Source organism: Juglans microcarpa x Juglans regia, chromosome 5D, assembly GCF_004785595.1.
Source record: "Juglans microcarpa x Juglans regia isolate MS1-56 chromosome 5D, Jm3101_v1.0, whole genome shotgun sequence".
In the NCBI taxonomy this organism is placed as follows: domain Eukaryota; kingdom Viridiplantae; phylum Streptophyta; class Magnoliopsida; order Fagales; family Juglandaceae; genus Juglans; species Juglans microcarpa x Juglans regia.
In genome coordinates this window covers 34677387-34701213 of record NC_054602.1, presented here as the reverse complement: position 1 = coordinate 34701213, position 23827 = coordinate 34677387, and the positions used below count along the sequence as shown (strand labels likewise).

The window sequence follows — 23827 nt, the reverse complement described above, 5'->3', positions numbered from 1 at the left end:
GGCAACATAAATGACCATACCTTTCACATCAATAGCTTTCTGGTTTGGAGTGAGTACATTCAAACCAACAAAATTGGGAATATTGAAGTTGTTTCAAGCGTTCTCCAATTTGCGAAAAAAAATAGTTAAAGACCATCGAGAACCCACGAATATAGATACTGGAGGAGCAATGGCAGCTCGAGGAGAGGAGTCGTGGGGTGGTGAAGGGCCGCGAGCAATAACCACAGTCTTGCCTTTGGAAGAAGAAGAAGAAGCCATGAATGAAGAAGAGAAGTCGAGGAAGAAAAAGGGGAAAGATTGCCTAGAACGGTAAGCAAGAACTCAGAAAGCTAAGCAAGAAACGTGAAAGAGAAAGAAGTTTAAAAGATGAGGGAAAACAAGACCCCAAGGAGCATTAAATACGAGTTGAGGTGAATTGACGGTTGATGTACAAAGGAAATGGAAACGAAATGGCACCCTGACACACGCCTCGAAAAATGAAACGGCGCACGGATTCAAGTCCCATCACGCCATGCGTAATGAGACTTTACGGGGTAACTGGAGAGGACATCCTGACCGGTTAGCACCACATGGGCCTGGGCCTTTGCTTATGCCTGAGTTTTGCCCCATTATCGAAAGGCCCAATCAATACCGAGAGGGCCTAACCCACTGCCAATACCGACTGGATAACTACCAAGCGACGGTAGAAGATAAAAATGGTTATCATTCAAATTCACTAAGGGATGAACCTTCATATTTAGATTTAAATTTGAATAATCGATAATCATTATCGCCAAAAGAATGAGGACGGTTCAGAAAGTTCTATATAAGGGGAGAACCCAGGTACGTGAAAGGGATCTGATTCTTGAGAATTACATTATTACTTTCAGTGGCTGACTTAGGCATCGAAAGTGTTCCATCGAACCCCCAAGCTGTCTACTCTTTGGTTGCAAGTGACTATGAGGTGGCGACGGTGAAACACGTCCATAACAATACCAATTGGTTTTAAGTAGATTGACAACTTTTTGTTCAAAAAGTAAAGTTAGATTCAGAGATCTTAAGTTCGAGTTAGAGTAACCTCGATCGCACTGAAAAATAAAGATGTTACTTTCTGTAATCGATAGAAGTGTGTCCATAATATTACTTATTACGATCACTAAAAACAAACTTATGGTCCAACAACTTTATTGTTCATTGTAATTACTTCAATTCTAAACAAATATCACACTGGAATAAATTATCAATATAGGCTTCTTTGATCTGTAAAGGGAACTAGTATTTTCATTCTTTAGAAAGAGAAGCTTTTCCTTCTTTCTAGAAAACTCAAATCTCTAATAAGAGTGCCTCCGCCGGAGAGGAGGGTGAGAGTTGTAATATGCTTTCCACCCTCCTCTCCATCTCTACTTCTTTTCCACTGTGTGAATATGCTTCCATGGTAGTGTTTTTTTTTCCTCTCCTCCCTTCCACCGGTCCAATTTTCTTCAGATCTGCACTTCGGCCACCATCAGTCGACACGCGCCCCACCACGCCACCCTACTGCCGCTGATCTACTGGGACGATATAGAACTGCGCCAAAAATCTCGGCGCATGACCCTCACGCGGGGCTTGATTCCGCACGTGGACTTCATGCGCCGCCGCGCCTCAATGACTCTGTTGGCTACACACACCATACTAGCAGGTTCCTAACTCACCTCCCAACCATCAGCGCGTGGCCACCACGCACCACCACAGAGGCGTGGGAAGACAGATAATCTGCTGCAGATCTGTCCATTTGATACCGGTCTATTATTATGTTATCGTTTTTCCTAACCGATGATCTTGAAAAAGAAATCACAGATCTCTTCCAAAAATATCTCAAGATAATAAATTACAGTGTACCCACAGTTTACACTGCTTTCAGCGATATCTTACTTAAAAATCATCTTTTAAGACGGTGCCCTCTTTGTAGGGCCTGGGTGGAGACCAAGAAATTAGTCCTAATATCCATTTTATTTTTCTTCTTTCTATTACTTTTGTACTGTGATTATTATATTGGAGCGTTTGTTGGGGACCTCACTTTTTACTCATATATCATCTTTTCTGATTCTAATAAAATTTATTTGCTTAAAAAAAAAATATAGGCTTCTTTGATGGAACAAGAGAAGCTTTTGCAAATAAGAGAGAGATTATTAATTTTACAGCGAAAAAATAAAGAAACTTTTGCAAATAAGAGAGAGAGAGAGATTATTAATTTTATAGCGAAAAAATAAAGAAGGCAGCTGGCCCCAACATCATTCCCCTTCAAATGTAAGCAACTTTATTGACACCTCCATTGTACGCATGTACAAATGTACCATTGCTGAGCTGTTTATTACCGAAACGACAATGATGTGTCAATGGCTTCTACCTATAATATAATATAATATTATTACTTTCATTTCAAACCGAAATGCATTTTCATTATAAATCTTTTCTGGTCATGCCATGAATCCAACAAGTGACTTTGTGGCAGAAAAAGTGTTAAAAAATATGAGTAATGATAAAAACATTCTTGCTATAGATGAAAAATTACTTTACTATAGATGATTTTCACTAGCATCCAAACATTGGCAAAGAAGATAGTTTGTCATTCAAATAAAGTCTTTATTGATTTTATTTTTCTGATAAGCAAATGATGTTATTATCATAATCTAAAATACAGTAAACTGTAGCCCAAGTCTCGTACCCTCTTTATCAATACACTGTAGTATGGTATGAGAGAAAATCATTCATGAAACTGGTTTTTGTTGGCAATCTTCAAAAAGGTGAGTCCAAAATTTCCACTGCAGTCATGAGACGTAGATAGAGTTGCACTATTTCTGAGTTAGTTGTTGTGATTGAAGAAGGTCTTCCTATTCTCTCGACAAATTTGGATAGAAGAGTATGTCAACTCTAGATTTTAGAGAAATGCAGCAAGATAGAAACGAACGGAAGATTGAATTGATTACAGTTTCACAAGCGTCTGAGAAACATGCATGTTTGTATCAACGTGCGGGATCCATGCGCCGACCGTGGAGGGGCGTAGATGGATTACATTTTAAAAATCTAAGGCCCAAAAATATCGATGTGCTGGATCCATGCGGCCGACATATGGCGCTCAAAACTCCGATGATAGGCATTGCACGTGACGGAACCCTTACTTTGGATGGCGTGACAAATATTAAGACTGTGTACGAATATTGAGTTGAGATAATAAATTATTATTAAAATATTATTTTTTAATATTATTATTATTTTATGATTTAAAAAAATTAAATTATTTATTATATTTTATGTTGAGATTTGAAAAAATTGTATTAATGAGTTGAAATGATTTGAGATGAGTTTACTTACCAAATAAAACCACAACAATCTTAGAAGTTGGGGGTTTTGAACCGGCTAGAGTTCTTTGGATAGTACCTTTTGGTCTTGTTTTAATATTGAGATGAAATGAAATAAGATAAAAAATTTATAAATAATAATAAAATAATTTGTGAATAGTAATGAAATGGTTTGAGTTAAAATATTTTATGAGATTTTGGAAAAAAAAAAAAGAGAGAAAATTGAATAAACACATTATAAAGTTATAATATAATTTTTGTTTTGAAATTTAAAAAAATTGAATTGTTTTTTGTATTTTATTTAAAAATTTGAAAAAGTTGTAATAATTAGATAAAAAAATTAAAAATTAAAAAGTATTTGTATTTATGATATTTTAATGTTGAGATAAGATGTAATAAGATAAAATGAGATGATACCATTTTACAATTCAAACGAAAATCCCCTTCTTCACATGAGAGGTAAGAATGAATAACCTGTTTGAAAAATTATCGGGACCAGGGGCAACGAGCAATAATTGAGGTTCAGATTAGATTGAAAAATACTTTCAATTCATCTCATCTTATTATTACAGCTTCTATAAATTTTTACATAAAATATAATAAACAATTTAATTTTTTCAAATTTTAAAATAATAATAATATTAAAAAATAATATTTTAATAATATTTTATTCAACTTTTAATTTTAATTTCAATTCATTTAATCTTAATTTCCTATCTAAATCTAATCTAAAAGTTTTATTTATTTATTTAAAATAGAGAGATAAGTACTTTTGAATTTTAAATTTATCTTATATAATTATTATAATTTTTTAAAATTTTAAAATAATAATAATATTAAAAAATAATATTTTATTTAATTTTTAACTTATTGTGAATTGAGCTGAAACTTGAATGCATAAAAACAGAAAAAGGGAAAGACGCCACACTAATACACCAACAAGAGCGCGCACGTAAACACGCAGAGACAATCTTATCAGTTTTCTTTCTCAAAAGTCCTAATTTTGAGAGATATTTCTTGTTTTTGGTCGCCGCCACTGCCGTATGCGCTTCCATCATCCTCTTCGGGCTTAGGGTTTCTGGAGCTTTCAGAAACCTTTATTTCTTTTCCTAGGGTCTTCCGAGCTGGATTCTCTCGCTTTTCTCAGACGAATCTCCATGCGCCGCTGGTTCAGCGGCTTCGTTGATTAGATTGGCTTAGTTTCTTCTTCTCTCCTTCTATCCATATCCATCTCTCTCAATCCTCCCGATCCTAATTCGCTCCTCCCCAAAAGCCCTGGGTTTGGTGGTCCATTTCTAACTAGTATGGTTTTCCGGTTAGGGCATTTGGTTTGGTTTGCGCTTTGAGGGGTTTGGGGATTTGAATGGCATTGGGTGATTTGATGGCGTCTAGGTATTCGCAATCTTCGGTTATGACGGCGGTGGTCTCGAACCACTTCGACGAGTGCGCTTCGAGCCACGAAGACGCGGATTTCGGCTCGTATAGACAGGATTCGGAGACTGCCAGCACTAGTCATGGCAATGCCTCGGCTTCCACCACGACCAGCATGGCCTACTTGCCACAGAACAAGGTGTTGTATGAGCTTCGTCACGAGGCCTTCGAAGGGTGTGTGCCCACCGGCCCTTCTGATAACGGGTTGGTCTCGAAATGGCGGCCTAAGGACCGAGTAAGCCCCCAAGTCTCTCTTGCTACTACTACTTTTGTTTTCGTGGATGCTGAAGTTGCTCTCATGGTCACGTTTGTTCGATAATTTGGCAGAAATTGATCTTATTGTTCATCTCTGTCACAACTATAAGATCTCAATGAAAACCTTATCTGGAGTGCCTAATGCCGTAAACTATGGGCTAGTTTTAGTTTGAATCTATTAATTGAGGATAGTTGTGGCATTTCTTGATTACGGAAGCTGAATTTTGCCTTTCTAATTTTGCCTGTTTCAGTGTTAACGTTCGTTGGTTAAGCAATTTTTTTTAAGAAGGCAATAGGAATATCATTTTGATGACGAAGTAATAAGAATATCGTTAAAAAATGCAAAATCCGCATTTCAAGTACAACGAGATTGTACTAGAAAGTCATCGAGATTAAGACCATGAAAGTCTATAGAAGCTGTTCAAAAGAAGAGAGCGTTGAGAAAGAGTTTCTATCATTTCTTTCCCTCCAAATACACCGTATGAAGAATTAGGAATCATTTTGAAGCTGCTGAGATGTGTGGGCTACCTGGGGTACCAACTAATCCTCTCCATGAATTAAAAAGGTTTGCCATGCTTTTGGGCGTGACCCATGCCAAACCAATGCTGCTAGAGAAATCATTTTACAACACACTATCCACCTGGCAATCCATCTAATTTAGTCCACAGACTTCCCTCTCCTCTTACACATGAAATACTACTCAAAGACATCAATGCGTCCTTTGCTCAGGTTATCCATGGTAACAATCTTCTCTAGGGTTGCTAACCAAACAAAAAGCATAGTTCTTGGAGGTACCTTACTTTGCCGTATTCTCTTCCAAGGAAAGGGTTGTTATTATGTGAAATAAGGACGTTGTAGAAAGAATGAACATTGAGGTGGAGTTTGGATATTGAGATGAGATGAGATGGTTTTAGATGAAAGTTGAAAATTGAATAAAATATTGTTAGAATATTATTTTTTAATATTATTATTGTTTTGATATTTGAAAAAGTTGAATTGTTTATTATATTTTGTGTGAAAATTTAAAAAAGTTGTAATGATAAAATGAGATGAGATGAGATGAAGTGATTTTTGAATCCAAACGGGGCTTGAATCTCCCTTTCTTGGAACGAGACCAAGATAGCTTATTCTTCACCTCTTCTTCTCAAACTAGTGGAGTACTAAAGATTAAAAAATGCAGTAGAGGTGTCAACCTCTCAATCATGAGCCACTTTGATAAAGATAAAATTCCTCTAGGGAGTTCACTATTTATCTCCAAAAGGTTTGCCATCGAAGCATCTTTAGCACGTACCTCACAATATTGCTCTGGGCAAGCTTCTTTGATAGCCCTATTGGCACAACACCAATTGTGTTAGAACATGATCTTAGCACCATCACCGCTTCAAATCTAATATGCTTAGAGAACTTCCCCCACCTTTATGTTCTTCCATGGTCCCACCTAACAAGGGCCCTTAGGCTCATTAGAATACCACCCATCCCACAAGCATCCTTACTTAGCGTCTACAATTGTTCTGCATAATGCCTCTCTCTCTCATTCCGATAACGCCAAAGCCACTTCCTCAAGAGTGCACGGTTATAGAATAGCAAGTCCTATCTTACTCACCCTCAATAACAGGAGAACATACATTGGCTAGCTTACCAGGTGAGATTAACTACACTAGTTGGAAGCGGAAATAAGGACATGAAATACATAGGAAAATTAGAAAGTGTATGCTTGATCAAATTGTGATATGTCCATTCATTGCAGGTCATGGTTTAATTTGGTCCTCGTCATGGCTTGTATGGTTTGTATGTGACTATTAGTTTTTTATTAGTAAATAAAAATTTTATTGATGAGAACTAGGCATAGCTTAGGTATGTGGGACATATAGAAGGGCAACACTTAGGCATGGTCGACTAGGGATACAAGGAACTCATGGATATTCAGATTGTAAAGTGTAGTACAATCAACCAATGGAGTAAAGTGTTAAATAAGAAAAATTTAAACTCGTCCATCGATTGCTTGCGATCTTCAAAGCTTCTATCGTTCCTCTCCTGCCAATTACACTATCATAGGAAAATGTAACTCCTTGTTTCCCCCACTGAAAGCCCCTTATTGGTTGCCTAGGCATCATGGTTGTTGTTTTGCGCTATTTGATATATGCCCAATATAGTTTTATTCAGCTGGCCATGTGGTCTGCAAGTGAGAGGCAGTCTACTACATGGGCAGCAAGGAATTACAAGATTTATGAGGGCTAGAGTTTTGGGTATACTTAACTGAGTGGCAGGGCTACAATTTATCGGAGAATTACTGAGTTTTCAATCCAAATTTATAATTCATTCCATACGGGCTGAATAGGGCACAATATTACTCACAAAAACTACATTGCAACTTCTACTTCTATTGCTTGGGTCATCCTTTTAAAATAAGCCCTAGCTTTGATGACACTGTCTAGGCTGGTTGAGGTTTGCTCGCTTAGGAATAGGCGGTTATTTTTTAATGGGAATCTATCCCAATCTCTAACTATACAATGCAATTGATTTGCCATGAGGAAATAAAGCTTTTCCCTTTGTTACTTAAATGGAAAAGAGTATATTGGAGAGTAAGGATGAGGTTTTCTCTAGGGGGAAAAACTGGCCTTCAAATGTCTTTATGCGCTAAGTTGCCTCTAATTGCTTGAATCTTTTTTGATTCTTCTCATGCTTGAGAGATTTTTGTTTGACAATCTAGCCTTTGTTTCATATATAGTAGTGAGTCTCTCTCTCTCTCTTTCTAATTGCTTCTTTGTTTTAGTCTATTATGATAAATGGATCTTGAGAAAATTCTTTGTTTTATTAACTCTCATTTTTTACGCAGATGAAGACAGGATGCGTTGCTCTAGTTTTATGTTTAAACATTGGTGTGGATCCACCTGATGTAATCAAGATATCTCCTTGTGCTAGAATGGAGTGCTGGATAGGTTCATATAAGTTGCCAATTCCCTTATATTCCTTTTGGTTTTATGGTTTGTTTGTTAAATGTATTGCCATTTGTTGCTTTTTCTTTTCTTTGGTTTGCATTTTAAGGAATCTTTCCAGTTCAAGAGATCAACGATAGACCTCAAATACTTGATGCTATTTGCTATCAATTTTTTATATTATTAGTGAGTACTTATATGTGGCAAATATTTTTCTTTCATTAAACTTCTTTTGGTTGGATGTTATGCAGAGATTGTACGTAGGTTTTCAACAGAGTAAAACAATCTTGGGTATTTTTTGAGAAGATTAGAATCTTTATTGATTCATCTATAATCTTTAGGTCGTTGCACGCCTTCCAGACACTCATTTAGTTACACAATATACGTACTAAAGATAATATTATTTGTCCTTTTTTTCTCTCCGTATGTGAAAATCCCTAATAGTAATCCCACGTCCAAAATGGTGGTTATGGCCACTTGACGGCATTCCCTGGTGGAGTATCATTGGAAGGCAAATGCCTCCCATGAAACGTGTAGCCATTGAATCGAAGGTATTCAAAGTGAGAAGAGATGGGCTTGAAATGCTCATCATAGAGAGGTTGGAAGGTTGTGAAAAGCTTGAGTTTGGGTTTAGACATTGCCTGATGGTTTTCTAGAGCTTTGGAGGGAAGTTTGAAGACTGGACGTAAGCAGTTTTACATTGCTCACCGTGAAGGAGGCAGAGGCTTTATCGCACAGCGGTGTTCAAACTCACGTGGCTTTTACATGGCTTTGGTGGAGTATGGTGGGGGAGGTCGTCGCAGTTTCATTTTTATCCCTGGGGATAGGGATGGAGTGGGGTGGAGAAAGCTTGCGGTGGTGCTACAGGATGCTGGTGGAGAAGGCGGTCAAAACTTTCTTCCACCGCTGCCTCAGTCATACAGGGAGGCCTTGGAGGCACCTCGAGACTTGCGAAGATAAGAGACGACAGATTTGCTAAGGTCAGGTGGCGAACCACTTTCGGTAAGTGCTCAATATCGTGAGGGAGATGGCAAAGCGTGGGTTGGCAAAAAGAGGAAATGGTGCTGAGGGAGTTGCACGAAATGCAGTGGAAGTTGAGGGAGATGTCTGATAAAGTACACAACTTGATACGGTGCGTTGAAGGAAAAATGGAAGGGAAATTGGGCATGGGCTTGGGTTGTGACCCGTGTGTAGAACAAACAAAGGGTATGGGTAAGGACTAGCTGAGTGGGCCTGAAGGCAGAGCTCAGGACACGAGCTAGTCCAAAGGTAAGGAAAAAATTATGGGTTGGGGAAATGGGCTTCAGACCATGGGGAGGTTTGTGTCTCAGACGGGCCTTTCCTAGAGGAAAAAGCCGTAGCATGTAGGAGGCCCATCGGCATGTGGACACAGGCCACTGTTGGCAGAAGTCGTATCGAAGCTTAGAGTTGTGGAGTTGAGTAGCTCTGTCGCCTCTTTAGTCCCCATCGCCTCGAGACCTTCACAAAACAGGTCGACAATGGTTGTTGCTGTTTCTCCGACGACAATCGTGTCTGGAGAAGTATTTGTTGGGCAGATGTAGACGACAGTCGACAGAGAACTCTCGGCTGGGCAGATGTAGTCGGCATTTGGAGAACTCTTTGCTCCAAACAGTGGTGTTTTAGCACCATTAACTTTAAAGGGATCTGGAGAAGTAGGCCATGATAAGAAAATATGGGAGCTTCCTGTGATGGGGTCAGATGGGGTGGATATGTAGTTGGTTATCTGTGAAGGGGAGTGCATCGATGGGGGAGATGCTGAACCAATACGCATGCTCCCTCCTAGTCCTAATTCAGAGCGGTTTATTTCGGATTGAGTGTTCAAGAAAGTGGAGGAGATGCAAGCCTATGTTGGGGCGTCTTGTATAGGCTTTGAAGAACAATTCAAGGCTCTTCTTGTGGCCATTGAAGATGGTCAATTGAAGTCCGCCACAAAGAGAGATAAGGAACTTAAAAGGCTTAAATGCTGTATAAATTATGAAGTGAAGGATGGGAGTGGCGGAAGGGATAGAATGAAAGGGAAGGGAGCTACCATTGTCCATGAAACCTAATATCCTCTCTTGGAACGTGCGGGGACTTAATGATCGCAATAAGCCCCTTCGCATAAAATCTTTATTGCAAATGTGGAAGGTTGATGTGGTGTGTTTTCAAGAAACAAAATTGGGGGTCGTTGATAGAAGACTTATTTGCAGTTTGTGGGGGTGTTCGTATGTAGGTTGGTCTTACTTGGCTTCGGTAGGAGCGTCTGGGGGTGTCCTCTTAATGTGGGATAAAAGAGTGGTGGAGGCGGTTGAGGAGTGTGTTGGGACTTTTTTCGGTTGCTAGTCTTTTTAAAAATGTAGTTGATGGGTGGGAGTGGGCTGATGTAAGCATTTATGGGCCTAATTTGGATAGCGAGAGGAGAAGGCTTTGGGAGGAGTTGGCGAGCTTATATTGTTTATGGGACATGCCGTGGTGTGTGTGTGTGGGGATTTAAACATCATTCGCTTTCCTAGCGAGCGATCAGGGAACTTTTGCACCTCTACAGCTATGGAGTTCTCTGAGTTTATGTTTGATTTGGACCTTAAGGATCTTCCTCTTGTTGGGGGCTAGTTCACATGGTCCAATAGTAGGGGTTGACTGAGATTGGATAGGTTTCTTGTTTCTCCTTCTTGGGAAGCCCACTTTCTGGATCTGTTAGAAGAGGCTGAAACGGGTTTGCTCGGATCATTTTCCTATTTTGTTAGATTGTGGTTGCATGCGGAGGGGTTGCCAATTATTCAAGTTTGAAAATATGTGGTTAGCAGTGGACGGTTTTGCTGAGAAAGTTTGTTCTTGGTAGTCTTCTTATCAGCTCACGAGTATCCATAGCTTCATTCTTGTAGGTAAGCTTAAGGTTTTAAAGCAAGATTTAAAGAGGTGGAACTTGGAAGTTTTTGGTAGTATTGATAACCAAAAGACCTACTCTAATGGAGGAGTTATAGGAGTTGGATGGGCAAGTATTGATGGGAGACACTTCCGAAGAGGTATTGTTGAGGAAGAGTGTGGTGGTGACTGAATTGGAGAGGGTATTGTTGATGTAGGAGACCTCGTGGCAACAAAAATCCAAGGCTCTTTGGTTAAAAGAATGGGATAAATGCACATAGTTTTTCCATAGAGTGGCTAATTCACATAGGCGCAACAACACTATTGAGACACTCAAGACAGGTAATCAAGTTCTCACTTCCCCCCCAAACTAGAGGATCATATTGTGAATTATTATGAGAATTTGCTCACGGAGCTGACCTATTGGAGGCCGAAGCTCGATGATTTGCCTTTTGAGTCTATTGAGATGCAGAAGATGGGGTTCTTCCAACATTGTTGGGAGATTGTGAAATGTGATGTAATATAGGTCTTTCTTGAATTCCATGCCTTCAAAAGTTTGAGAAATGCCTCAATACGATGTTCATAGCCCTCATACCGAAGAAACTTAGGGCGATGGAAGTTGAGGATTTCCGCCCAATAAGCCTGGTGAGTGGGGTTTACAAAATTATTTTGAAGGTTCTTGCTAATCGGTTAAGCTTGGTAATGGAGCAAATTATTTCAAAACCCCAAAATGCCTTTGTTTGGGGGAGGCAAATACTTGATTTAGTTCTTATTGCCAATGAGTGCTTGGATCATAGGTTGAAGGAGGGCACAATAGGCATTCTATGCAAGCTTGATATGTAAAAAAACATATGATCATGTAAATTGGGATTTCCTCAATTACTTACTTGGGAGGTGTGGCTTTGGTGATAAGTGGATTTCATGGATTTGACATTGTGTTACTACTGCTCGCTTCTTAGTGTTAGTTAATGGGACCCCTGCGGCTTTCTTTAACAATTCTCGCGGATTGCGGCAAGGGGACCCGTTGTCTCTATTTCTTTTCGTTATTGTCATGGAGGCACTTGGCCGGATGGTGAAGGCAATTGTTGAGGGTGGTTTTTTAGCTAGATTTTCGGTGGGTAATGGTACTAATGGCTCTATATCATGATCTCACATCTTTTATTTGTAGATGATACACTCTTCTTTTGTGAAGCGGAGATGGGCCAAATTCAAGCTTTACAAGCACTTTTGTTGTGCTTCGAAGCCGTGTCGGGGTTTAAGGTAAACCTTGGTAAATTTGAGATGGTGGCAATGGGTGTGGTGCCTTGAATTAGTAGCCTAGCAGATCTCTTGGGGTGTAAAGTGTTTTCTCTGCCTATGAAATATTTGGGCCTCTCTTTGGGGGCGACTTTTAAAGCTAGAGCTATTTGGGAAGGGGTTATTGAGAAAGTGGAGAAAAAGTTGGCTGGGTGGAAATGGCTGTATCTATCGGGGGCTCACACTGATCACAAGCACTTTATCTAATCTCCTGACCTATTTCTTATCTCGATTTCCGCTGCCTGCTGGGGTGGTGAATAGGATCTAGAAGTTATTTTGGGATTTCCTGTGGGGTGGTCTGGGGGAGGAAAACAAATTCCATCTTGTTAATTGGAATAAAGTTTACTCCCCAATCTCGAGTGGTGGTTTGGATGTGTGCAATTTGAGGACCTTCAATAAAACGTTATTGGGGAAATGACTATGGAGGTATCACTTGGAGGGGGAGTCATTGTGGAAGGAAATTGTTGACTCTAGACACGGAGGTGCTTGGGGTGGTTGGTGTACCAATGTAGTGAGGGGGGGTATGGTGTGGGTTTGTGGAGATATATTAGGGGGGCTGGCAGTGTTTCGAAAACAACATCCGTTTTGTGGTTGGACAGGGTACTAGAATCGGGTTTTGGCAGGATGTTTGGGGTGGAGAGCGCTTTTTGGAGAGAGCCTTCCCAGCTCTCTATAGTATTGCAGCTAATAGGGAGGTTGCGGTGGCGGATTTGCTTGTGTTTGCCCATGGTTCCCATCAGTAGAATATCCTATTCACTCGGGATAACCATGACTGGGAATTGTCTACCGTTTCAAAATTTTTCAGCTTGATATACTCCTCATGAAGTATAACGGCACAGGGTGATAGGATACAATGGAGGTCCAGTGGCAGCAAGAAGTTCACAGTTAAGGCATATTATAAAATATTGGCTTCACAAGGTAATGTATCTTTCCCATGGAAAAGCATTTGAAGGTCTTGCGTACCTTTCAAAGTGGCTTTCTTTGTGTGGATTGGTGCTCTTGAGAATATTCTAACCACGGACAACTTAAGGAAGAGGGGTCTCATTGTGATGGATTTGTGTTATATGTGCAAAAAACATGGAGAATCAGTAGACCATCTATTACTGCATTGTGAGGTAACAAAAGAGTTGTGGAATGGGATATTTAGTAGAGTGGATGTTGCTTGGGTTATGCCATCAAAGGTAGTTGACTTGCTTGCTTGCTGGAAGGGTATACAAGGGTGTCCCCAGGTGGCAGCAGCATGGAAGATGATACTACTGTGCATTATGTGGTGTATTTGGACGGAAAGGCATGCGCGGTGCTTTGAAGACAGGGAACGAATAATGGCAGAGCTTCAGAATTTTTTTCTACACACTTTACTCCTTTGGTTTTCAGCCATTGTCCTTAATGGAAACAATGTGCATGATTTTTTATCTTTAATTTAGCGCCTTCAGAATGTATTTAGGCGTTTTCTTCTGTATATTCTCTGTGTACATGGGCTATGCCTATTTTTCATTCATGTCAATGAAACTTACTTCTTACTAATAAAAAAAAATCTATAATTTTAGGTGAAGCAAGTGTTTGTTTCTTTAAAGTAACTAATTCTCAAGAGTGTTCAGAAGGAATTTTTTGTGCACATGCTTGTGAAAGTAATTGTAAAATGTGTTAAAAGGATTCAGTGTCCTTGCTGAGTTGCCGTATCTTTTGATTCTAATTTTATTCATTATGTTTCGAGTTTAAATTATTGACTTATTCTTTGATTTTTTAATCTTATTCTGTACTTATCTATATTGTTGTTATTATTTATGTGTTTTATTTACTTATGTTCTAGCATGGTGTATTGTTTGATTTCCATGAAAGTGAAAAAAATGCTAGATTTGGGACTAGTAAGTTAACATCAGAATAGCAATCCAAACAAGTTTTAGTCATCATTTTCATTTATTTATTTTTTTGGCTATCAAATAAAACATGGTCTATAATTGGTGGAATTTTTGTTTCAAAGTTTTTCATGGCTAGAATTGTTTTTGTTTTTACCTTTAAAAAAGTAAATTTTTTTGTTTTTGACTCTTTATATATTTTCGCATTTGTGCAGATCCTTTTTCTATGGCATCTCGTAAAGCAATGGAAACAATTGGGAAAACCTTGAGTAGTCAGTATGAAAGGTGGCAACCAAAGGTACGAACATTTTATCACATATTCCTGTGACACGTTAGGGTATCCAGTTCGTTTTTAATTTGCTGACACTTTAGCAGGCTCGTTGTAGATATCAACTTGATCCTCCTGTGGAGGAAGTGAAGAAACTTTGTAATACATGTCGTAAATATGCCAAGTCTGAGAGGGTTTTGTTCCATTATAATGGACATGGTGTGCCAAAACCAACTGCTAATGGTGAAATTTGGCTCTTTAATATGGTTTGTGACTACTTTCTAAACTTATGTTTGTACTGTTTTATTGTCACTATTAAATACCTTGTTATTGTGATCTGATTCATGTACTGTTTTATTGTCACTATTAAATACCTTGTTATTGTGATCTGATTCATGTTATTGTAGCAGAGCTATACACAATATATACCCTTGCCAATCAGTGACCTTGATTCCTGGTTGAAGACACCATCGATATATGTTTTTGACTGCTCTGCTGCTGGGTTGATTGTCAATGCCTTCCATGAGGTATTTAAAAAGTGTCTTTGCTATAGTTCGTTTTACATGCTGATTTGGTAGCCATGATGTAGGAATATATTATTGTTATTCAGACTGTTAAGGTAACTTTTGGTTGTTTTTGATAGCTTAATGATTGGGTGCTTCTGGATCCTCAAGGGATTGCATTCTGCTTGCAGCCTGTGAAGCACATGAGACTCTTCCACAAAGTGCTGAATTTCCTGCTGATGTGTTTACTTCTTGCCTTACAACTCCCATAAAGATGGCATTAAGATGGTAAAATATATCTCCCTGTTGTTTGTTCAATTTTACTACTAGTTGAAACTTTGTTCTCCTTTTGGAAAAACCAACTTTTTGTATGGATGCTACCCGTCACTGTCATGTTTCATTGTAAATAATATTGCCTTCTGAATACCAAATTTGAAATATTATGTCTGTTTGCTGATAAGAAAAATTTATATTATTTTCCTTACTTTATGTTTTGGTTTGATCTGTTTGTACTAATTTTTAGGCTAAAAAAAAAAAAACAAAGAATTGGTGCATTAAAGTTATTAAGCATGTCATTGTAGTATTTTCTCTTGCAAGATCTTGAAAGAGTTTGCATAAAATCAGCCATAGATGGCTATTACTTGTTAGTTGGTTAACTCCGATAGGATTTACTCCTGCCATCCTTAATATATATTTCTTTAAGAAGGCACAATATTAAGGATAGTGCATTAAATGCTTTCACACATTTTAAATTAGTGCACTAAATGATTTACTACTGGCAGTTCCTGTTTTATAAGTAACAAATTTTTATTCATAAGCGCAAAAGGCACAACTCAAGCATACAAGGAGTATACAGGGAAAAGAGTGCTATAGGTACAGCCGGGGAAAAGAGTGCTGAAAATTCGTGCAAGTGGAGACCATTAAAGCCTACAGATACAGTCCAAGGGGAAAAGACTGCTGATAGTCAAGAACTTTTTTTTTTACTAATCACAAAGCAAGAAGTTCTTGAGTACTTCCATCATTTGCTCGTGGTCCTCGAAGGCTTTATTAAATCTCTCATTCCAAATACACCAAATGAGGCAAATTGAAACCATCTTTCAAATTGCTGCAATATGCGAGATGCCAATCTTCTCCAAAAATTAAAAACCTGCTCAATTCTTCTAGGTGTGACCCAAACCAATCCAACCTGCCCGAAGAAGTCATGCCACATTGGGCTTGCAATATCACAATGAAAGAGATGATCAACGGACTCCCCATTTCTCTTACATATGCAACACCAACTGATCATGACTACATGTCGTGTCCTTAAATTGGCCGTCGTGAGGGAAAACATGATGATTGGTTTTTTCCCCATATTTCGATGTGAAGGGCAGATTTATAAAAAGCCATAATGCAATATTCATATCTCTCATTTCAAAGAAAAAAACAAATTTGTTGCTGGTTCAGCTGTTTAGTGGTTTTTTTAGTTGGGTTGATTGTGAACTGTCTGTGCTGTATGTGTAAACCATTTGCAAGTGACGAATGCTTGCTTGGTGACCTTCATTTTTGCTTGTATAAGGTATCTTTTTAGTAGTTTTCCTTGTATTCTTTGGACCTGCATATTTTTGGCAATATTTGAACTTAAGAGATTGACTGTTTATATCCTTGCATTAATTGAGTCATATTTTGTCATAGGTTCTGCAAGCGTTCCTTGCTTCGTGAGTCCCTTGATGATTCCCTCATAGATAAAATTCCGGGCCGCCAGAATGACCGTAAAACACTTCTGGGTGAATTGAACTGGATTTTTACAGCTGTTACTGACACGATTGCCTGGAATGTTCTTCCTCATGGTAAATTATCATTTTACTGATTTAATGCTTCATAGCATGATATTGCCCTTTTCATTCATGCTTCTTGTTAGTGGTACACGCAGCCAATACTTACTTTTGCACTTCAGATCTTTTTCAGAGACTGTTCAGACAAGATTTGTTAGTTGCCAGTTTATTTCGAAATTTTTTACTTGCGGAGCGAATTATGCGTTCTGCTAATTGTTCCCCCATCTCTCACCCAATGTTGCCACCAACCCATCAGCATCACATGTGGTACGCAGGCGATACTTGTAAATTTTATTTGGTTGTGTTTATGAGATTCCAGTGTGTCACTGTCATGTTTGCACAATGCAGGGATGCATGGGACATGGCTGCTGAGATCTGCCTTGCTCAGCTTCCATCATTGATTGAGGACCCGAATGCAGAGTTTGTGGTATGCTCATTGGGTTTTACCGTACCTATTTGTATCTCTTACTCTGGGCTTGCATGATTTTAGAATTCAGCTTCAATGTTAAATGAATTAAGAAGAATGTTGCTTTTGTTTACTTGAATTATATTCCTTTTATTTTTGTCCTCTAAATAGCACGTGTTTATGTTGTTTCAGGCTAGTCCATTTTTCACCGAGCAATTGACTGCTTTTGAGGTATGGCTTGACCATGGATCCGAACATAAGAAACCGCCAGAGCAGTTGCCTATTGTTCTTCAGGTGCAGCACTCAACTTGCTCTTTAGTTTTGGGGCCATCAGTTGGTCATCCTTCCTATATCATGGTGGATTGGTTTTCTGGGATGTAGGACACTTGCATGACTTTTTGCCCAAATTTCCCAAGTCCTGTTTTCTTTAGTAGTGGGTATGTTTGATCGAAAATATTGCTCTGATGCAAATCTGACTTAGCTTTGTTTATTTTTACGTGGCTTAGCCTTTACAGTATAATTGTATTAAGAGTTGTGAACAAATTGTTTTACCAGTGTTGATTCTAGAAGTAACTAAGAACAGTGACCTTGGGCTTCATTACTCTTGGTATACTGTTTCTTTAAGTGGAGATGGTAGTACGGTAAAGCCTTCTGGTATTTGTTCTTTCCTTTTTTGCCCTCCACGCGAAATAGATTTTTGTTCTTTTAAAGTATCAGAGTCTTGGCTGTTTTTACTCATCTTTGCTTATAATAAAACGTCTACAAACTATCTTGGTTTCAGGTTTTACTTAGTCAAAGTCATCGATTTCGGGCACTGTTTCTTCTTGGGAGATTTCTTGATATGGGACCCTGGGCAGTAGATCTGGTACTTACTGGTAGCTTTGTTGTTGCTTCTCTGTTCCATCTTTTAGTGATTAATACAACAATTGCCTCAGTGAGTTACTTTTTTGTTTTTGCAGGCTCTATCTGTTGGGATATTTCCATATGTTCTGAAGCTGTTGCAAACGATCACACCAGAACTTCGGCAAATTCTTGTATTCATATGGACGAAGATTCTTGCACTTGACAAGGTATACTTAAATCTGCATTATAATGTTATATAGCCCACAAATTGCAGCAGTGTGGAAGATGGTCCCTATTTGTCTTGTATGGTGTACATGTTTGGAGAGAAATAAATGATAGAAGTTTTGAGAATTGCCAGCAGACAATAGAGGACTTGAAAACTTTCTTTTATGATTATAAGTACTTCATTTCGGTGGGCAACTTTATGGACTTTGATGGACTGAATTTTCATTGTTTTTTGTCTCTTTTCCTATTTCTAGTTAGGTGTTCTTCTCTTGTATGCTTCCTATGTACCTACCTAGTTTTGCCTTCTGGTTTTTTTAATAAAACCTTTTAATTACTTATAAAAAAGAATATCTCATGTGTACACGGGCTATGCCTATTTCATTCGTATCAATAAAATTGACCTCTTATAAAAAAAGATTACTTATAAAAAAGAAGGTGATTTAGAAAATTCATTCTGTTACATAATTTTTGATAATGCAATTTCATTGTAGAGGGGCGCAACTCAAATATGTTGGAAGCATACAAAAGGAAACAACCAACTAGCCAGAAGAAGTTTTTTGCAGAAATTTAACTTGCTATTTATTCAAATAGAATTACATTGGTTTGGGCCTCTTTCTTGACCCAAGTGAATCTCCTCTCCTGGGTAGACCTTCCATTTCTTCCCACTAATTGACTCAATCCACTTTTGCCCATGCTTGAAGATATACCCGAGCCCAAATCCACTTCTACCTTCATTATTAAGTCATTGATTGACTGCCTCAAACTCATCAATTCCTTTTTAATAGATTCTAAGGCACTGTTTGCCTTCTCTGCAATTTTCTCCTTGAAAAGTGAGCCCCTTCCCTTTTCTACGTAACCTTGCTGGTTTGAGCAGACAGCACACATCCTACTCGGTGGCAATTCTCCTTGAAGTAGCCTGTCTCTGCAACGGCTACTTCCTACTCGTTTGAATTTCAGCTATTGCCCTCTTCCATAGTGCCGATGTTTCTACACGTCCTAAGCTCTCCTTCAGCGACTCATCTCCTCTGTTAGTGCCGGAATGGAGACACGATGCTCGGACTGCCTCTGCATGTTACTTAGAAGCTCAGGTTTTCAATACTGACAGCTGCTGCTTGGAAATTTGAGTCACATGTGAGCCAACTTTTATGCAATTCTCTGAACTGCTGTAACCTTCTCAGAGTGCATGATTTTCTTCCATCCCATCCCATCCCCTCCACTTCTTTAGGAACAAAGATGAATCCTTGTCCCCCACCACCTCCATACTCCACTAGAGCCATATATCTTTCGTGAGTATTCAAGCATTTTTGGCAATGTAGGCTTTGCTTCCGTCATGGGATGTTGCCAAGAAGTCTTTCTAGTCAGCAGTCGTACTCTCTTCCAAGTTTTTCCTAGCTAGTTTATAGTGGAAGCCCCAAGGTCTTTGTGATCTTCCTACTCTGTGATCTGAATCAACCTTCCACTTGTCCCCGTAATTGTGATACCGGGATCTTTGTTTGAAATGAGTTTTTGCATCTTGTATCATCAAAGAGGTGCCGGTGTCATCAATTCACCTACCTACCTATAGCTGCATAGAAACCTTCACCGGCAGAAAGCGGCTTCAGGGGGGGGGTTCCGGTTGATGGGTTTTTGAAGTGGATGCCATCGATGGAGAAAGAAGTGGAAAAAGTCTTTTGAAGGAGGGATCAACTCTCGGGCAGCTGAACCATAAAGAGAGAGAGCGAGAGCTCTTGTGACAAATGGAAGCATTGTAGTTGCAACAATGAAGTCTTGGGTGCAGGGGGTGTTCGAGCAACTACTAGTGCTATGATGATTTTTACCTCTGAAGGGTTTGAACTTTATAAGGGAGCTCTTGTTGGTGGTGGTTGAGGCTTTGGAGGTGGCAGATGCTTTGTTAAACAATGATGAACCTTGGGACGAGCCTCCTCCTTTGAAATCATTTTATCTGAACGTGAATGACAAGATGCGTGTGTCAGATTGGGTTTTACTCAAAGCTAAGGACATCCAACTTTGTGTAGGACTCTTGTGCCGGTTTCGAAGACCTATTCATGGCCCTACTTACTGCTTTTGAAGCTGAACAGACCAACTCAAACTTGGCTTCAAAGTATAATTCAGCTAAGGAAAGAGAAAGGGAACTAAAGATACTTAGGCCTCGTTGGTTACATAGATGAGATGAGATAAAAGTTGAAAGTTGAATAAAATATTGTTAGAATATAATTTTTTAATATAATTTTTTGTTTTGGGATTTGAAAAAGTTGAATTGTTTATTATATTTTGTGTGAGAGTTTGGGAAAGTTGTAATGATTATTTGAGATGTGATGAGATGGTTTGGTTTGGTTTGGTTAGGTTAGACCTTACTTAGTTAGTGAATTATGGAGGGATTGCAAGTCGTGGAAGAACAAAGCGAAAGGCAATGTTGGTGGTTTTATGAAGTTCAAAATCGTCACGTGGAATGTAATGGGGATGAAGGAACTAGAGAAGTGCACCTAAGTTAGAAATCAGCTCTGCGGGTTGGAAAGTAGACATACGTTTACAAGAGACGAAGTTGGTGTTCATTCCCCAAGCTTAATAAGGAGATTGGGGAATTGTCTTCAAGTGGGGTGGTCTTGCCATCTAACGGGGGGGCATCAGGAGTCATCTTGGTAATGTGGGACAAAAGGGTGGTGGAAAAATTGAAAGCTTGTATGGGGGATTTTATGGTGGCCATTTCGATTAAGAATGTAGAAGATGGTTATCAATGGACCTTTTCCGGTGTTTATGGTCCTAATTTAGATATTGTGAGAAGGCTATTGTGAGAGGAATAGGTAGGACTTTGTAGTCTATTGAGTTTATCTTGGTGCATTGGGAGAGATATTAGTGTCACTCAGTTCCTAAGTGGATGATCAAGAGGCTCTAGTTCTAGCTAAGCAATGGTGGATTTTTCTGATTTCATTTATGAGGAAGATCTCCGTGACATTCCTCCAGTTGGTGACCACCTTCACATGGTCTATCATTTGAGAGCATCCATCTTGGTCAAGGATTGATAGATTGCTAATATCCCCTAAGTGGGAAGCACATTATCGAGAACTAATCCTAAAATGACTTCCAAAGTTGTGTTTAGATCACTTTCCAAAAATCATTGATCGTGGATGTAGTCATGGGGGCCAAAGATTTAAGTTTGAAAATATGTTGTTGAAATTGGAAGGCTTCATTGACAAAGTTAGACAATAGTTGTCTTCCCACATATTCCTTGGAAATCCTAGCTATGTGTTGGCATGCAAGTTGAAGGCATTGAAGAAAGACTCGAAGACTTGGAATGAACAGGTGTTTGGCAATTTGGAATGTTGATAGAATTCACTCTTGGATGAACTCCAAGGTCTAGATGGTATGGAGAAGGATAGGGATCTTTCAAAAGAAGAAAGGGCTCATAGACATTGAGTGATTGCGGACCTTGAATGGGTGTCCTTAATGGAAGAAGTTTCTTGGAGACAAAAATCAAGGGCCTTATGGTTAAGGGAGGGGGACAAATGCACAAATTTCTTTCATGTGTGGCAAACTTGCATGGGAGATACAATGTTATTGGGAGGTTGATGGTGGATGGGAGGTCCACTTCAAATCTTCTTGTGATCATGGACCACATCATAAAGTATTACAAGCAGCTACTTTCAAAACAATTCACTTGGAGATTGAGTCTTGATGGACTTGTGTTTGAGTCGCTAGATTATCAAGAAACAAGTTGGCGAGAGAGGCCTTTTGAAGAGTTTGGAGATATGGAAGATAGTGAAAAGTATGGTGGGTGACAAAGCTTCATGTTTAGATGGGTTCACTATGCTTTTCGTTTAGGTTTGCTGGGAAGTTGTTAAAGACGACATTATGAGATTCTTTCATGAGTTCCATGAAAGGGGAAGCTCTGGAAAAGGTCGCAATGCAACTTTCATTACCTCGTACCAAAAAAGAGTGGTGGAGGTAAAAGATTATTGTGTCAGCTTGGATAGTAGAATTATGTTAGGTGAGCTGGGTCTACTGTGCAAAGTTGATGTGTAGAAGCCCTATGATTGAGTCAATTGGAAATTCTTGCTATACATGCTCGTGATATGTGGTCTTGGTGAGAGATGGTGCTCTTGGATTAAATTTTGTATCTCCACTGTACTCTTCTCTATTTTGGTATGGACTCAATGTTCATGACTTTTTTCTTTCTGTTGTACATTATAGATAGGTATTTTACATGTATACTTCCTGTGTACTTGGGCTTTGCTTATTACTATGAATAAAACTTATTGATTACTTATAAAAATAAACTCTTCTCTATTTTGGTGAGTGGCACTCGAGTGGGCTTCTTCAAAAGCTCTAGGGAGTTTGTGACAAGGTGATCCTCTATCTTCATTACTTTTTGTTTGTAGTTGGGGAGCAAGAATCGGCACACTCGAGATGCCCCTTCTCCTATTTGTAGATGATACTCATTCTGTGGAGCCAACCAAGATCACATCCGAGCACAAACATTGCCAATGAAATATCTCGGTCTTCCCTTGGGCATTTCATTCAAGTCAAAGTCTATTTGGGACGAGGTATTAGAAAAAAATGGAGCTACAATTGGCTAGCTGGAAGATATACTTGTCCAAAGGTGATAGTCACGTTGATAAAAAAGCACTCTTTTCAGCCTGCCCACCTATTTCTTATCATTATTTTTACTTCCCAACAAGGTGGCCCACCACAAAGAAATTACGGGACTTCTTATGGCAAGGGATGGGCAAGGAGTTCAAATTTCACTTGGTGAAATGGTCCATGGTTTGTACATTGACATATGTGGGAGGGTTGGGAATTCATAATTTTTTGGTTTTCAATAAGGCCTTATTAGGTAAGTGGTTGTGGGGAATGGAGATACCAAAAAAAGAGGGAGGCTTTGCGGAGATACCAATAAGGCCTTAGAATCAAAATATGGTGGGAATTGGAAGGATGATGCTTGAATGAGGTGAATGGGCCACATGTGGTGGGGCTCTAAAAGCATATTAGGATGGGCAACTTTCTCTAGATATACCTTTCCAGTGGGTGATGGGTCCATAATTAAAATGTTGCATGATTGATGTCGTGGTGATAGATCCCTAGAGGAAGTAAATTTTGGCATGATTTATGGTGTGGTGATAGAACCCTAAAGAAAGCCTACCTAGGGATTTATGGAATCGCATGGAGACAAGAGGCCTCAATTGCAGACCTTTCGGATTTCTCTAGTGGCTTCCTTAGTGGAATGTCACCTTCTCCAAGCCCGCACAAGATTGGGAAGCTGATGCATTCATGGAGGTCTACAATCTTGTGTATACTACTAGAGAATCGGGGTGAGGTGGACAAAATCCTTTGGCATCCATCTAAGAAGGGAAACTCACCATCCATTTATTCCACAACTCCCACATTATGCAATCCACAAGCCCATTCCCATGGAAGAACATATGGAAGACTAAGGCTCCCTTAAAAACTTTTTTCGTATGGATGGCCTCCTTCGGGGAAAATCCTCACCTTAGACAATCTTAAGGAACACTGAATAGTTGTGATAGATAGGTGTTGTATGTGCAAAAAGAGTGGGGAGTCCTTTGACCACTTATTACTTCATTGTGACGTTTGCACGACTGTATGGAATGATATCTTTGCTAGTGTGGGGTTAGCTTGGGTATTGCCGAGAAGGTTGGTTGATTAACTAGCAAGTTAGAGAGGCCTCCAAGTTGATTGTCACATTGCGACAATATGGAAGATGGTGCGCTTATGATGGTGTATATGGAGGGAGAAGAATAGATGGAGCTTTGAGGATTGGGAACAAACAATGGACGAGCTTGGGATTTTTTTTTTCTTA

The 23827-nt window shown here is 39.1% G+C and overlaps 1 protein-coding gene across 1 annotated transcript in view; it reads left to right on the top strand.

Moving 5' to 3' along the window:
• Positions 1 to 4236: 4236 nt before the first annotated feature.
• LOC121265244 (regulatory-associated protein of TOR 1-like) overlaps positions 4237 to 23827 on the top strand; it is a 36058-nt gene continuing 16467 nt past the window's right edge. The window contains 13 exon segments of the mRNA XM_041168793.1: positions 4237 to 4983; positions 7840 to 7942; positions 14169 to 14251; positions 14329 to 14487; positions 14632 to 14748; positions 14865 to 14874; positions 14877 to 15012; positions 16399 to 16553; positions 16661 to 16805; positions 16887 to 16965; positions 17137 to 17238; positions 17726 to 17809; positions 17904 to 18014. Of these exon segments, the coding sequence (XP_041024727.1) occupies positions 4681 to 4983; positions 7840 to 7942; positions 14169 to 14251; positions 14329 to 14487; positions 14632 to 14748; positions 14865 to 14874; positions 14877 to 15012; positions 16399 to 16553; positions 16661 to 16805; positions 16887 to 16965; positions 17137 to 17238; positions 17726 to 17809; positions 17904 to 18014 (1587 nt within the window). The 5' untranslated portion in view covers positions 4237 to 4680.